The sequence below is a fragment of the Sus scrofa genome, chromosome 13 (genome assembly GCF_054392235.1).
Source record: "Sus scrofa isolate SSC_HxYL_T2T_F1_AM1 chromosome 13, Sscrofa_HxYL_maternal_Yorkshire_Landrace_v2.0, whole genome shotgun sequence".
NCBI lineage: Eukaryota > Metazoa > Chordata > Mammalia > Artiodactyla > Suidae > Sus > Sus scrofa.
The window spans coordinates 48,467,007-48,480,899 of NC_139395.1; the positions used below are offsets into that span (position 1 = coordinate 48,467,007).

The following is a 13,893-nucleotide window of genomic DNA, read 5'->3' on the forward strand; positions in this document are numbered from 1 at the left end:
CTGTTTGCAGTCCTTTTTCATGAAGCCTCCAGACCTTGCTGGTGGCCCCAAATAATTTTGAAAGGTGGACAGGTCCACTGATATCACACAGTGTGGAAATAGACGCTCGGTCAATGCTTCAACAAAGGAACATGGAACCAGGCTGAGCCTGGGCCCTGGAGTCCAGGTCAGTTGAACTCAGCCCTCAGGCCACAGGGCTGAGTGCCCAGAGCAGGAATTAGGTCAAAACCCTGAACCTAGGCTCCTGCCACTAGCAACAGCTCTGGGCATCCAAGCCCAGCTAACAGCTAAATCCATGCCCCACTGCCCCCAGAGGTCACAGCATGTTTGGGAATTCCTAGGGTACCTCTACAGAGCAGGTCGCCGTGGTGGCGACCTCAGATGACTGAGACCTGTGGCTCAGCTGCCACAAAGGGCCACACCCAGTTCCAACAAACCACAATCTAGAAGACGGTCAGGCTGGCACGCGAAAATTGAGGTTTTAATGAGTTTTTTCATCATAAAAAAATAAAGATTTAAACATTAATAACTTTTGCCATAAATCAGAAAATATTCATCAGTTTTATACAACATAGGTGACTTCACTGTTTGTCAAAACCATTCACCCATGTAGAGATAGCACTTGTAAAGAAGAATTTGTCCAGAACCTCAGGATCCCTTTGTAACCTAGCCCAGAAAGAAGACCCATGCTTAGTTCTCAGCCAGCACACTTGACTGATCCACAGTGCCAGCCCAAAGCTCCTCTCCCTGCTGGTCCATGGGTGGGCTTAGGGCCCATGGCATTATGCTTTTGGGCCTGACTGTCTGGCACCCAGCCCACCTAGAACTGCCACTTACCCATATGCCCAGCAAGCCCTCCCAGCACCAAGGGAATGAGATAAGCATGGTGTGAGTGTGTATGAGTGTTTTTATTGTACTAGCTATCTTTTCTTTTCATGAGCACAGAGTACAGAGCAGAGTTATGCTCTATCTGACTGAGCCTACCAGTGGGACATGTGAGCATTAATGGTCTGCTTTTTCTTCCCACACTACAGTACTGTTAAGAAAAGCAGGTTTAAAGCTTAGTATGGACAAGAGATTGTAATGTAAAACCTGCCTGATTATTATAGATGAGCAGGAAAGGAAGGACTGGGAGGCTCCAAGCTCATCCTCAGAGGGGTATTTATCAGATTCATTCTCTTGGCCTCATGCAAAAAGTCCAGCTTTTCCGTTTCTGTTCCTCCATACCTGATAGAAGGAATGGATTGGGCTAAACAGTTTTCTTGAAAGCATTCAGGGTTTTGATGGGGGGGGGGTGTTGTTTTTTGGGTTTTGGTTTTTTTTGGTTTTTTTGTTTTTAATGGCACAAGAAAAACAAAACCTGACCGATGCAGGGAAAGTGCTCCTGTAGGGTTCTTGGGGCCAGGAAGAAAGCTACCTTAGCAGCAAGAGGAGGGCAGAAAAGAAGAAGAGTGCAAGGGAGGGGCAGATAGTGAGTCCTAGACCTCAGCACTTCCAGCATACCCTGCCTCACCACCACTTTTCTTCCACATACTCCTAGCCTCTCTGTTACCTGCCTTATACAGACAGCCCAATCTCCTTTTTCCCATGTTTCTTTCCTGAGTATCCAGAAGGACTGAATCAGAAGTTCAACTCATGGTCATAGCCAAACCCTGAGTCATTCTCTCCAGTGGTGAAGTGGTTAACCTAGGAATCTGCTCCATGATAAATTGGACTGTGGTCACAGAGGGTCAGCTCTCCCAGGCCAGACAAAGAGAGAGGGACTCTCCGAAGGGTGTGGCATAGTAGGGATTGAAAAAATAAGAGAAGGTGTGAAGACGGGAGCGTAGGGCGTAGACAGGAAGGGAAGCTGGACAGAGGCCTCTGACTCCTATTTATCTGGCATACAAACCATCAGAACTGAACTAACCTTGTCTGTGAGGGTGGGCTCAGGCTCCACTGCCTGATGGTTACTATTGGTCACACTCCTTTAAAGGAATGATGAGTCTGTTGCTTCTAATATGTTGTGTGTAAACAAAAGTACAAAGACTGCCAGTCTGGAGTCCCAAGCTTTTGCCTTCCTTTCCAGTTTGATTAGAGTGAGCCAAGTCATTTCAGATTTTGTACCATCCCTGTTGAGGGGGCAACAAGGATGGATAAACACACATCTGCCCAAGCTGGTAGAAGTGATTGGATTTCAGACACTGGTAAAGCATTTTAGAGCTAGTTTTGCCTCCTGCCACAAGGAAGGAAACCAAGAGAAGAAATGTGGATGGGGATGCATTGCACCTGTAGCACATTCCCTATCTGTGTTCAGAGGTAGCTCTCAAAGCACCCAGACCCACCAGTAATCCAGCACAACCCTCAAAGCTGACAGAGTATTTTAAATCTCTTGGTCCTTGCTCTTGGGGACTGGGGGTGGGCTTGGAGCAGCAGAGCTACAAAAGCAGGGCAGAGATGCCAGCAAGGCAGATAAGCATTGATCCTAATAGGAGAGTGGAACTGCTTTACTCTCCTAATAGGAAAGTGGGAACTGCCGTCTGCAGGCATAGCGCCTTTAGCTCCACATGGGGCCCTCATTACCTAGATGAGCATTTCCCCAGGGGGCACGCCTGGAAGACTGGCCAGCAGTCTGCACATAGAGCATTGCTGCGCCAGCACCCCCAGAACTGCCTGCCAGGCCTCCTGTTGTGGGCCCTTCACTGAAACCTGCCCAAACAGCACTTAGAGCCAGAGAGGACAGGCATGTTGTGTACTTAGAATCTGTGATATGGGGGTACAAGAGACTCTCTAGCTCACTGAGGCAGAGGCATTGTATTGGAGCAAGGAGTCAGGGTCTATTTAAAATTCTCTTTGGTTTGTCTTGGTATTTTTAATTGATCCTACAGTTCAACCCATATGGCATTATTTTTTCTCCATCTTTCTTTTCTTTCTTTCTTTCTCTTTCTTTTTTGGGTGAAGGAGGGGAAAATAGCTTTATTGCTTTACCAGGCAAAGGAGGCCACAGCAGGCTAATGCCCTAAAAATTGTACCTTCTCTTGACAGATTAGGAAGTGGTTTTATAGTTTGGGAGTAGAAAATAGGGCCGCAGATAAGGATGAGGGTAGATGCAAGCTTTCAGGGATGGGAGGGAGGCAGAGACCAGGGAGGAGCAGTCAAGAAACAATAGTGTGTAGCCTTTGTGTAGAGTCCTGGTTCCTCTTCAGGGAATATGCATAACAGTATCTTTGAGTTCTGCAGAACTAAAACCCCCAACAAATGAAAACCAGAAAGGAGGACCACCAGAACCAGTCCTGGGACATTAAACACCGACTTTGAAGAAGAATGAAAGCTGGCATTATTTTCTTAAAAGGATAAAAATACCATGCTCTTTTTAAGAAACACAGTCCCAAATGAAATGTTGTCCTCCCTGATCCTATTTCAAATCTTTTTTAAAAAAATATAGTGCTTATTAAACATTCTTATTGAAATATCTATGGGTAAAATTTTATGATGTCTGAGATTTGCTTCCAGAAATATGAGGAGGAATAAGTGGATGAGATGTGACTAATACAGGACTGGTCATGAAGTAGTCATTGTTGAGGCTGGTGATGAGTACCTAGAAGTTTAGACTTCTATGTTTATATATGCTTAAAATTGTTCTCTAGTAAAAAATTTTAATTAATACTTAAAAGTTGAGGAGAAAAGCCTGACTGAAATATCAAGTACACATATGGTTCCCAATCTCACCAAGAGAAAAAGCACTATATTAAAAAGGAGGAAATAGACAATATTGCCCCTTAGTGAAAACCGCTGCAGCCCTCCTCAAGCACCTGTTAGATGGGCCTGTCACCATAATAGTAGCCACACCAAAGAACCAACCTAAGACCTGATAAGTCAAGGATTATCTGAAACCTACTCTCAGATTTGAATATTTCTGTAAAAGAAATTGCCAGGCCTATTACCAAGTCCTTGGGTAGCCACTTCCTGCTTAGTTTCCATGTTTGTTCCTAAGCCTAAATGATCTTAATTTAAAAGCCATTGTTCCTTTATTAAATCATTAAATAAACCTTTTTGAGTACCTGCTCATCCCTGGCTCTGTTCTAGGCTCTGAAGTAAAGGATATAAACAGGGTCCCTGCCCTCATGCAGCTTATCATCTAATTGAAACTAATACAACATAAAAGTAAATACTTTTAGCCCAGAAATAAACCTACAGCGACGGTCAACTAATCTTTGACAAAGAAGGTAAGAATATACAAAGGCGGAAACACGGTTTCTTCCGCAAGTGGTATTGAGAAAGCTGAACAGTTGCATGTGAGTCAATGAAGTTAGAATACTCCTTCACACCATACACAAAAATATACTCAAAATTGATTAAAGGCCTAAATGTAAGACACGACACCATAAAACTCCTAGAAGAGAATATAGGCAGAACATTCTCTGACATAAATTACAGCAATATTTTCTTGGATCAGTCTCCCAATGTGAAAGAAATAAAAGCAAAAATAAACAAATGGGACCTAAACAAACTTACAAGCTTTTGCACAGCAAAGGAAACCATTAACAAAATAAAAAGACAACCTATGAAATGGAAGAAAATATTTGCAAACAATGAGACCAACAAGGGCTTAATCTCCAAAACATACTAATATCTCAAACAATTCAATATCAAAAAAGCAACCAATCAAAAAATGATCAAAGGACCTAAATAGACATTTCTCCCAAGAAGACATACAGGTGGCCAATAGGCACATGAAAAGATGCTCAACGTCAGTGCCCAACATTAGAGAAATACAAATCAAAAATACAGTCACCTCACAGAATGGCCATCGTCAAAAAGTCTACAAATAATAAATGCTGGAGATGGTGTGGAGAAAAAGAAATCCTCCTGCATTATTGGTGGGAATGTAAATTGGTACAACCATTATGGAAAGCAGTATGGAGTTTCCTCAGAACTAAATCCAGTCCCTCTCCTGGATCATATGGACATCTATCTGGACAAAACTATAATTCAAAAAGATACATGTACCCCTATGTTTGTAGAAGTGCTATTTACAATAGCCAAGAAGACATAGAAACAACTTAATTGTCCATCAACAGATAAATGGACAAAGAATATGTGAGATAAACACGCACGCACACACACACACACACACACACACACACACACCCCACAATGGAATATTGCTCAGCCATAAAAATAAAAAAAGAATGAAATATTGTCATTTATAGCAACATGGATGGACCTAGAGATTATCATACTAAGTGAAGTGAGACACAGAAAGACAAATATGATATCACTTATATGTGGAATCTTTAAAAAATGATACAAATGAACTTATTTACCAAATAGAAAAAGACTCACAAACATAGAAAACAAATTTATGGTTAACAAAGGGGAAAAGGAGGGGGAGAAATAAATTAGGAGTCTGGGATTAACAGGTACACAGAACTTTACATAAAACAGATAACGAGGACTTATTATATAGCACAGGGAACTGTATTCAATAGCTTGTAATAACCTACAACCTGAGAAAGATTCACATATATGTAACTGAATCACTTTACACTTGAAACTGACACAACATTGTAAATCAACTATACTTCAATTTTTTTTAAGTAAATACTTTTTCAAAATAAGATAACTTCAGAGTAATGAAGAAGAATGGATGAGGTAGTGCCTGTCCCTGATAAGGTAGTCAGGGAAAGGCCTCTTGCAGGTGCAAACATTTGAGTAGAAACCTGAAAGCCATGCCTTGAGCCAGAAAGCCACAGTGCTGTGTGTTCTCCACAAATTGGATTTGAACATATGTTCTTTGTGACATATGAATTGTAGGAGGCCTTTGATTATGCCCTCTGATGTGTTTGATATGGGCTTGGGCTGTCCCTAGGATGTATAAAGTGCTAAAGCCATGTTCTATTTCTGACGCAGAGTTGGGAGTTTGGGATCCCACTGTGCAGGGAGCTGGCCTGTCAGTATGAGAGCCTCTATGATTATCAGAGCCTCAGCTGGATTCGGGTAAGCTTTTCCCGTTCCCCTTGCCTAAACCTGACTGGAGGTGCTAGCACTTTCCTGGCACGAGCTTCTAAGGGAACATTTACTGTGGGTACAGCCTTTGTCTTAGTGCTGTGGACAGTATAGAAGAAGCAGAGGCCAGGGTTCCTACCCTGGAGATGCTTGCATTCTGGCTGGGGAACCACAACACACACCTGACAAATGATTGTGTGATTCACACCCCTAGAGCCACTGGTGCTCAAGGAAGGGAGAAGCAGCATACACAGGATAGGATGAGGGTTTCAAGGAGGAGGTGGCATCTTGACTTTATGAAGAAGCTTTTCCTGAAATGATTTTGTTCAGGGATGCTTCATTGGAAAACATGATAAGATCTTTCTCTGCTTTGGCTTGTGGTCACTTCCAAATACCCAAGAAAGGGAAGTTCTTATTCCCTTTTTGGATGCAAAATTAAGTAAATGGACTTTGAAGGTCTCCACCCAAAATTTTTCCACTTGCTGCTGCTGGATTTTGAATCATAACAGCTGCTTAGGTTATTGGCAAAGAGAAGCCAGGCATCTCAGTTCCTCCTCCTTATGCGCCCTTGTCAGCATGGCTAGCTCTGCTGGATTCCCTGATCCTGATCAGGGTTTGGGCCTGTCTACTAGATATTGTTCTCCAGTGATAGCTTTTTAGCTGGCTTTGAAGGCTTCAGCTCCCTGCCAGTCTGGCTTGACTAAGTGTGTTAGAGCTGTCTTCCCAGTCAAATTTCAGTGAGTTTTTCTGAATGTGAAACCAGGTCCGCCAGGACTAAAAAACTTATTGACCTTAGTAGTGCCAGACATCATGGCATAGTTCAACTTTTAAAGTTTATAATCTGGAGTTCCCTGGTGGCCTAGGGTTTAAGGAGCATTGTGGAAATCCTGTTATGGCACAAGATCACTGGTATCTCTGCAGCACCAGGACACAGGTTCAGTCCATGAGCCAGCACAGTGGGTTAAAGGATCCAGCACTGCCACAGCTGCAGCGTAGGTTGCAACTGTGGCTCAGATCTGATCCCTGGCCCAGGAACTCCATATGCCACAGGGCAGCCAGAACATAAAAAAAGGATTCAGCATTGTTACTGCTGTGGCTCAGCTTCAGTCACTGGCAGGTTCTGCATGCTGTGAGCGTGGCCAAAAAAATAAATTTTAAAATCTCCCAAATTGGGACCAGTACTAGTGATGCTGGTAACTAAGCCTTCCTCACTCTCACTCTGTTAGCATCTTCTGTCAGATGATAAAATGGACAAAAGTAATGCAGTTGGACTGGTGGAAAATGGTGCTGAGAATTGCTGTTAGCCACCTATAAGTAACAATAGTCAGGGGTCAACTGGTATAGTGTGTGTTAGTCAAAACCAGAAATCCCTGGACAGAAAAATAAGTCCATGTTAAACATGTGCCTATGAAAGTCCAGGAAGCATAAATCTCTGTGGGGTGGGGTCCACTTCCAGGGAAGGACACACTGAGCAGCTTCTTAGAGCTGCAGAGAGCAAGCCTATCCCTGCTGCACCATCGAATGGTAATGGAGAGGGAGGGCTTCCTCTCCAACAGGCAGCTCCATGGGGAGAGGTTGATCACGGCCAGGAGCTCTCTTTCTATCTAGACTGAGTCACCATGTTCTCTTTCTAAAAGACAGTGTCTACTTAGGCCTGGGAGAACTTGCTTTGGACACCACTAGCAGTCAAGCCAACCTGAAGGCAACTGCCTTTTTCGTTCACAGAAAATGGAGGCCAGCTACTATGACAACATCATGGAGCAACAGCGCCTGGAGCCTGAGTTCTTTCGTGTTGGCTTCTATGGCAGGAAGTTTCCTTTCTTCCTTCGGGTGAGTCCACTCAGGTAGTCATAAAAACTTCTATCATGTTTTATACAGAATTTATGTATAAACCTTTTTTTTTTTTTTTTAATTCTTCCCTGTTCTACTGAATAGTACTTTTTGGAGGACCGACCAGTCAATGAAGGGCATTTGGCACTGGACCAGCTACCAACTTTAGACTCTGTTTCTTTCAGTTATACTGTTTTTTGCTACCTGGAATACATGAGGGTGGTTTTCTTACCAAATCAACCCAAGTTCCTGCAGGAAATGACCAGGCTCTGAGAATGTCCCATAGCTATGTTTAGGAACATTTCCACTTCTGTTTCCAGTGCCTGGAATCCTCCGTTGTGATTATTTTCAGCCAGACTGGATATCAGTACAGCCCTGACTTCAACAGTATGCTGACCTCTTGGTGTTTGGCATTTAAGAGGATCATTCTTCCCCCTGGCTGAACTGTAGGCTTTGCAGCCAGCTTGGAGAACAGGGGATCTGAGAGAACTCAGAGGATAGTCCCCTGTGCTCCCAGGGTTTGTAGGAGCTGCCAAACATTGGATTTGGCTGTGGAAAGCCTTTCCTAGGCGGCCAGTTCTCTGGCTCATGATGATGATAGCCATTTTTCTCCATTGCTGGAAAGGTTGAGCTGGGATATAAACAGAGTGGAAGGAATGACTGAGCACAGATATGCTGACACCAGTTGAACATTTGCGATTTTTTTGCCTTTATTCAGCACTACCCACAGGCTCCAGGAGGACTCACCCTGGGCTCGTAGTCTGTAGCCCATAGGTATTCAGTGTTCTCAGATGACCTGAATGAAGCTGTGCTGATGGAAGTGTCCTAGGACTGCATTTGAGACCTGAGACTAGCTCTGATTGTCCCCAGTTCCAGTATCTTTCTAAGGTTCAGTGTCCATGAATCTCAAGAAGCAGCTGGGAAAGTTCATAGGATTCCTTTGATGTATTTGGGATCCTGAGTTATTGGAGAAATTGCTTTAGCCAGTGAGGAAAAATAAGCTTGCTATCTTATTGAAGGTCAGTTGGACTAATGGCTCCTTAAAAAAAAGCCTGCTAAGCAACAGAGTCCAGGCTGACCCCATTTCAGATGTAACGCAGGTCAACTTGCACATTTCCTGGGCAGTAATCATTCTAGACCAAAAAGAAAAATGATTTCTGTAGGAATTAGTAATAGTGACAGGGACAGCAAGCACACTCTGCCTAATGTTGATCCCCAGAAGGCTTCAACTCCATTCCATGAGAGTGTTTCTGGTAGCAGAATGTGAATGAGCAGAGGATCTCCTCAGGAGACTGGACCTCCTTCTCTCTCTAGGGACCCTTCAGCCCAGGCATTTCAGAAGTGGTATATTTGTTACCCGCCCAGCACAGATCCTACAGCAGCAGTAGTGGTAGAGGTCAACAGAAGAGGAAGAAGGAATAGTATAAGAAATAGAAGCCAAAAGCAACTCTAGAAAGTCCTTTGATGAGCTAATGAGTCTGGCCCTGTAACTTATTTCCTTCTCATTTTATCTTTGCAAATTATGCTTTATTGCTGTTTTACTCTCCTTGCTTAGTCCCACAATTCTCTTTTTTAAAAAAAATTTTTTTTTTTTTGTCTTTTTGGGGCTGTACCTGCAGCATATGGAGGTTCCCAGGCTAGAGGTCTAATTGGAGCTACAGCTGCTGGCCTACGCCACAGCCGCAGCAACTCGGGATCTGAGCCATGTCTGCAACCTACACCACAGCTCACGGCAACACCGGATCCTTAAGCCACTGAGTGAGGCCAGGGATTGAACCCGCAACCTCGTGGTTCCTAGTCGGATTCGTTTCCACTGCACCACAGTGGGAACTCCTAGTCCCACAATTTGAACATCATCAACCAGATTTTATTCCAAAACATCATCATTTTGGGTATTATAAAATCTGGCTCTCATGTCCCCCATTTTTGTCCCTGCCAAACAAGAAGTCTCCAGCGTGGTTCCACCTGCTTCCCACCCTTATGCCCATGTCACAGGGGACATTATTATCTCGGGGCTTTCAGAGCTTTTTGACAAATAGGACCTAGCATAGAACTTGACCTTGAGCCATTCATGAAATGTTCACAGGTGACAGTTTAAATGTTCAAATGTGGTTTCAAGGATGCCAGTAACAAGAAAAATAACAAGAGGTGTTAGGATATGTCAGCCTTCAGTCAGTCCATTCTCATCCCCACACGAGGAGCTATGTTTCATGAGGACAAAATCTGCCTGGTCTGGCCTTCCCTTCCCTCAGCTGCAGAGTTCATCTCTGGCAACTGGAATAAGTTCAGCGGAGGTAGCCGTTTACCTTGGAAATGGCAAGAACGAAGTGTAAAGCAGTGGCAGCCAGATCTGTCTTATGTGGGGATGCTGGCGCTCTCACCTGAGCAAACTTGAAACCAACAGCAAGCCTCAAGGTCAACATTATGTGCCTCCCTCCTGCTGGGCCTTCCCCAGAAGGCTAGGCTACTCTTTCACCTTCCCTGAACACATAGGCCATCTATTACTTTAGCTCTGTCAGCTTGATTTCTCTGGACCATCTGCCTGCCTTGCTTCACAAATGTGATTATCTACTAATCTGCATGGAAACAGGAAAACATCCAGCCCTCTCTTCTTGAGAGAATTTCTGTTTCTCTTCATTTGATCCACGAACAGACGCTAGTGACCATTGTACATTGTGAGTGGATATGAAAAGGCCAATTTGTCACAATTACCTTCTTTGTCATTTCTGCTTTTCAGGCAAGGGACTTAGAAATGTCTCTTTCCTTGCTCCTCCTGACCTTGACTTCCCTTCCAGTATTGCCCTTTCGTTCTCATCCATCTGGACATGTGTTCTAGCCTTGGTTGAGTTCACCTATAGTAGGAGAAGTGAAAAATGGGCAGAAATACTGTTCTATAAAGGCGAGGTCATCTACAGCCTGGCCTGTGATGTTCCCTATACTGGGAAAGGTAGGGCTGGCCCTGTGGGACCTCTCTCTCTGTTCCTCTGAACACATGCCAAGAGGGGCTGCCAGTGCCTAACACCATTTGTCAAAGTGAATCTGGTGAGGCAGGTAGGCAGGCGGACAGATGTAACCAGAGGGTTTCAGAAGAGCCTCCTCCAGCCGCTCACTCTTGACCAGCTGTGAGGTAGGCAGAGCAGGAGGGTTGAGGGTGTGCCTTTCATACCTTCCACCTGAGACCTAGCCTATACCAAACAGAACATGAGGTTTTAAGAAATGTGCAGTCAGGGGAGTTCCCATTGTGGCTCAGTGGTTAACAAATCTGACTAGGAACCATGAGGTTGCAGGTTCGATCCCTGACCTTGCTCAGTGGGTTAGGGATCCGGCATTGCCGTGAGCTGTGGTGCAGGTCGCAGATGTGGCTCAGATCTGGCGTTGCTGTGGCTCTGGCATAGGCCGGTGGCTACAGCTCTGATTAGACCCCTAGCCTGGGAACCTCCATATGCCACGGGAGCGGCCCAAGAAATGGCAAAAAGACAAAAAAAAAAAAAAAAAAAAGTGCAGTCAGAATGATCTTCTGCTGACACAGTTGCAAAGGAATTGCTGCCAGAGGGGTCGATTAATAGCCCCTGGACACTGGACAATGTTTAGACTGATTCTCCCAGCTGATGGACGTGATTATACAAAAGCACATACCTGATCACCCTCTTTTTAAAATTATTGAGTGGCACCCATAGCACTAGTCCTTGGCACACACCTACAGCCTCTCACCAGTTCTCCATGAGCACCTTCTTTCCAGCTGTGCCTTTTCCTGCCTTGGCTGGTTGCCCTGGTTGTCACTGTACCCACATAGATTGCCTACGAGTCTTCTCTACTACAGTAACCCAGGGAGACCTTTCAGGACTCTTTTCGGGTATGGCTGTTTCCAAAATCCCACCTGCCCTGGCATCTTGCCTCCGTGAGTAAGGAGCCCTCCCTCCCATGAGCTTCCTGCAGCTCGTGCCCTGCCTCCCGCCCCGGGCTGTCCCACAGTGCAGCTCTCCCTCCTTCTGCCCCTCGCCCTTCTTGCCCATCATTTCCCTTAGGGCAGAAACTGAATGCTGTGCCCCATGCCTGCCCAGGGGCTCCTAGGATGGTTCTGAGATGAGGAGGCATGGGGGTGGGGGCTGCATGCAAGACATAAGCGTATGCTCTCCTGTTTGTGGCAGAACAAAGAATACGTGTGCCGTGGCCATGACTACGAGAGGCTAGAGGCCTTCCAGCAGAGGATGCTCAGCGAGTTCCCACAGGCCGTCGCCATGCAGCACCCCAACCACCCTGACGATGCTATCCTGCAGTGTGATGCCCAGTGTATCTTTTGACACTTGGTAGGGGAAGGAGAGCTGGGTCCCTGGGAAGTGTGGCCCACCCAGTCACCTGCCACTCTGTTATGTTGTTGGACGTACAGGCTAGGTTATCCTGAAGTCCTTAACCTGAATGTGTCCTCCTTACTGGCCCACACTTCGCAGGGCACTTGTGCCTCACAGAAGAAGCCCTGGCATGCCCCTAGCCGTGTCATCAGCAGGGATCCAGGGGGACCTTTATCCCTCCAGTTGGCTGCTTCCAGCACCTCAGTCCCTCCCCTGCCCTGTGAAGGGTCTGCCATGGCAGCCAGCAGCAATCACCAGGGACTCTTGCCACAGAGTTACTCCACTTCTGTGCCCTGCTCCACTCCCGCATGCATCTGTTGTTACCCCAAGCCTTTGTCAGGAGAACTGAGGCACAGAATTGGGATGGGGGTGGAGGGAGGAGGGAAGAAGATGGGGAGTGCCTTTGGTCCTGGTGGTACTTGGAAGTCTGAATGCAAACACTGGCCTGACCCTCCATCCCCACACCCAGCTTCCTTGGAGACCTCTTGACAGTTACCACGACTGTGGCAAGCTTGTTCCAGAGTGGGGAGGGCAGGTAGACCCCCCTTGTGTTCTCTCTCCACAAAGACCCCAAAGAGAATTTTATTAAAAGGTCATTTTTCAGTAAATACAGCTTACTTACAGTGGACAGGCCCAGGCCCTTACAACTTTTTCATTCCTGTGGGGTGGACTCCTGCAGTCTCCTGACCCCTTGCCCTTATTTCTTAAAGGGACCCTGGAGAATGCCAAGCTGTTGACAGCTCACTTGGCTGAGCACTCAGGAGACTCACTGCTGGAGCAGGGATGGGCAGACAGGGAGCTTTGGTCTATTTTGGTCTGATATGCCCCTTGAAGTGCTGCTGCCGCCCCTGTAGAACAGGGGCTGTGGTGTTCTTCTCTCCTTTGGGAGGATGACAAGGCTCAGCCACCCAGGTCCATCTTTCTTTCAAGTCTGGGTTTCCCCTTCACTTCCTGCCCAGACTTGCAGATCTATGCAGTGACACCCATTCCAGATTACGTGGATGTCCTGCAGATGGACAGGGTCCCGGATCGCGTCAAGAGCTTCTACCGTGTCAACAATGTGAGGAAGTTCCGGTACGACAGGCCTTTTCACAAAGGCCCCAAGGACAAAGAGAATGAATTCAAGGTGAACAAATCTAGGGGAGCATGGGGGCAGTGCTTATAGTGAGGCTGGGGCAAGTTCCCCTTTCTTGGGAACTCATAAGTGTCTCCTTCAGGCAGGCGGGGCATGGGAAACATTGCCTAATGATCTGAATTTGCCTGTACCCTCTCCCTGCAGAGCCTGTGGATCGAGCGGACCACACTGACCCTGACCCACAGCTTGCCTGGCATCTCTCGCTGGTTCGAAGTGGAGAGAAGGGAACTGGTGAGACACGTTTCAGATGAGGCTGATCTTCCCAGCTGCTGCCTCGGCCTTTGCTTTGGGGACCTTTCTCTAAGGACTGGAGAGAGAGAGCGACAGCACGCTTCTGCTGCCTGCATGTCCTAGGCTGCCACTGGCCAGCCTGTGCTGGAGGCTTTATGCACCTTTCCTTCTCTCCTTTAATCTTCACAGCACCCCCTAGGTAGCAGGTATTTTTGTTCTCCCAATGTATGAATGCAGAAATTTATTCTCTGAAATTCAAGAAGCCAGAGATGTCTGACTTCAGAACTGGTGCCCTTCTCTATTTACTGTAATTCTAAGTGCCTACGAATCAGAAGAGGAAATTAGAAAGGGCTCAGGGAG

At 46.0% G+C, this 13,893-nt stretch overlaps 1 protein-coding gene across 32 annotated transcripts in view; it reads left to right on the forward strand.

Annotated features, from left to right (window-relative positions):
* Window positions 1-13,893, forward strand: part of DOCK3 (dedicator of cytokinesis 3) — a 507,677-nt gene that overhangs the window by 471,362 nt on the left and 22,422 nt on the right. For all 32 annotated transcript variants that reach the window (XM_021068832.2, XM_021068840.2, XM_084988414.1 and 29 more), the window contains 5 exons: window positions 5,893-5,979; window positions 7,714-7,818; window positions 11,967-12,108; window positions 13,127-13,293; window positions 13,447-13,533. In XM_021068832.2, coding sequence (XP_020924491.2) covers window positions 5,893-5,979; window positions 7,714-7,818; window positions 11,967-12,108; window positions 13,127-13,293; window positions 13,447-13,533 — 588 coding nt within the window. The remainder of the gene's footprint in view (window positions 1-5,892; window positions 5,980-7,713; window positions 7,819-11,966; window positions 12,109-13,126; window positions 13,294-13,446; window positions 13,534-13,893) is intronic.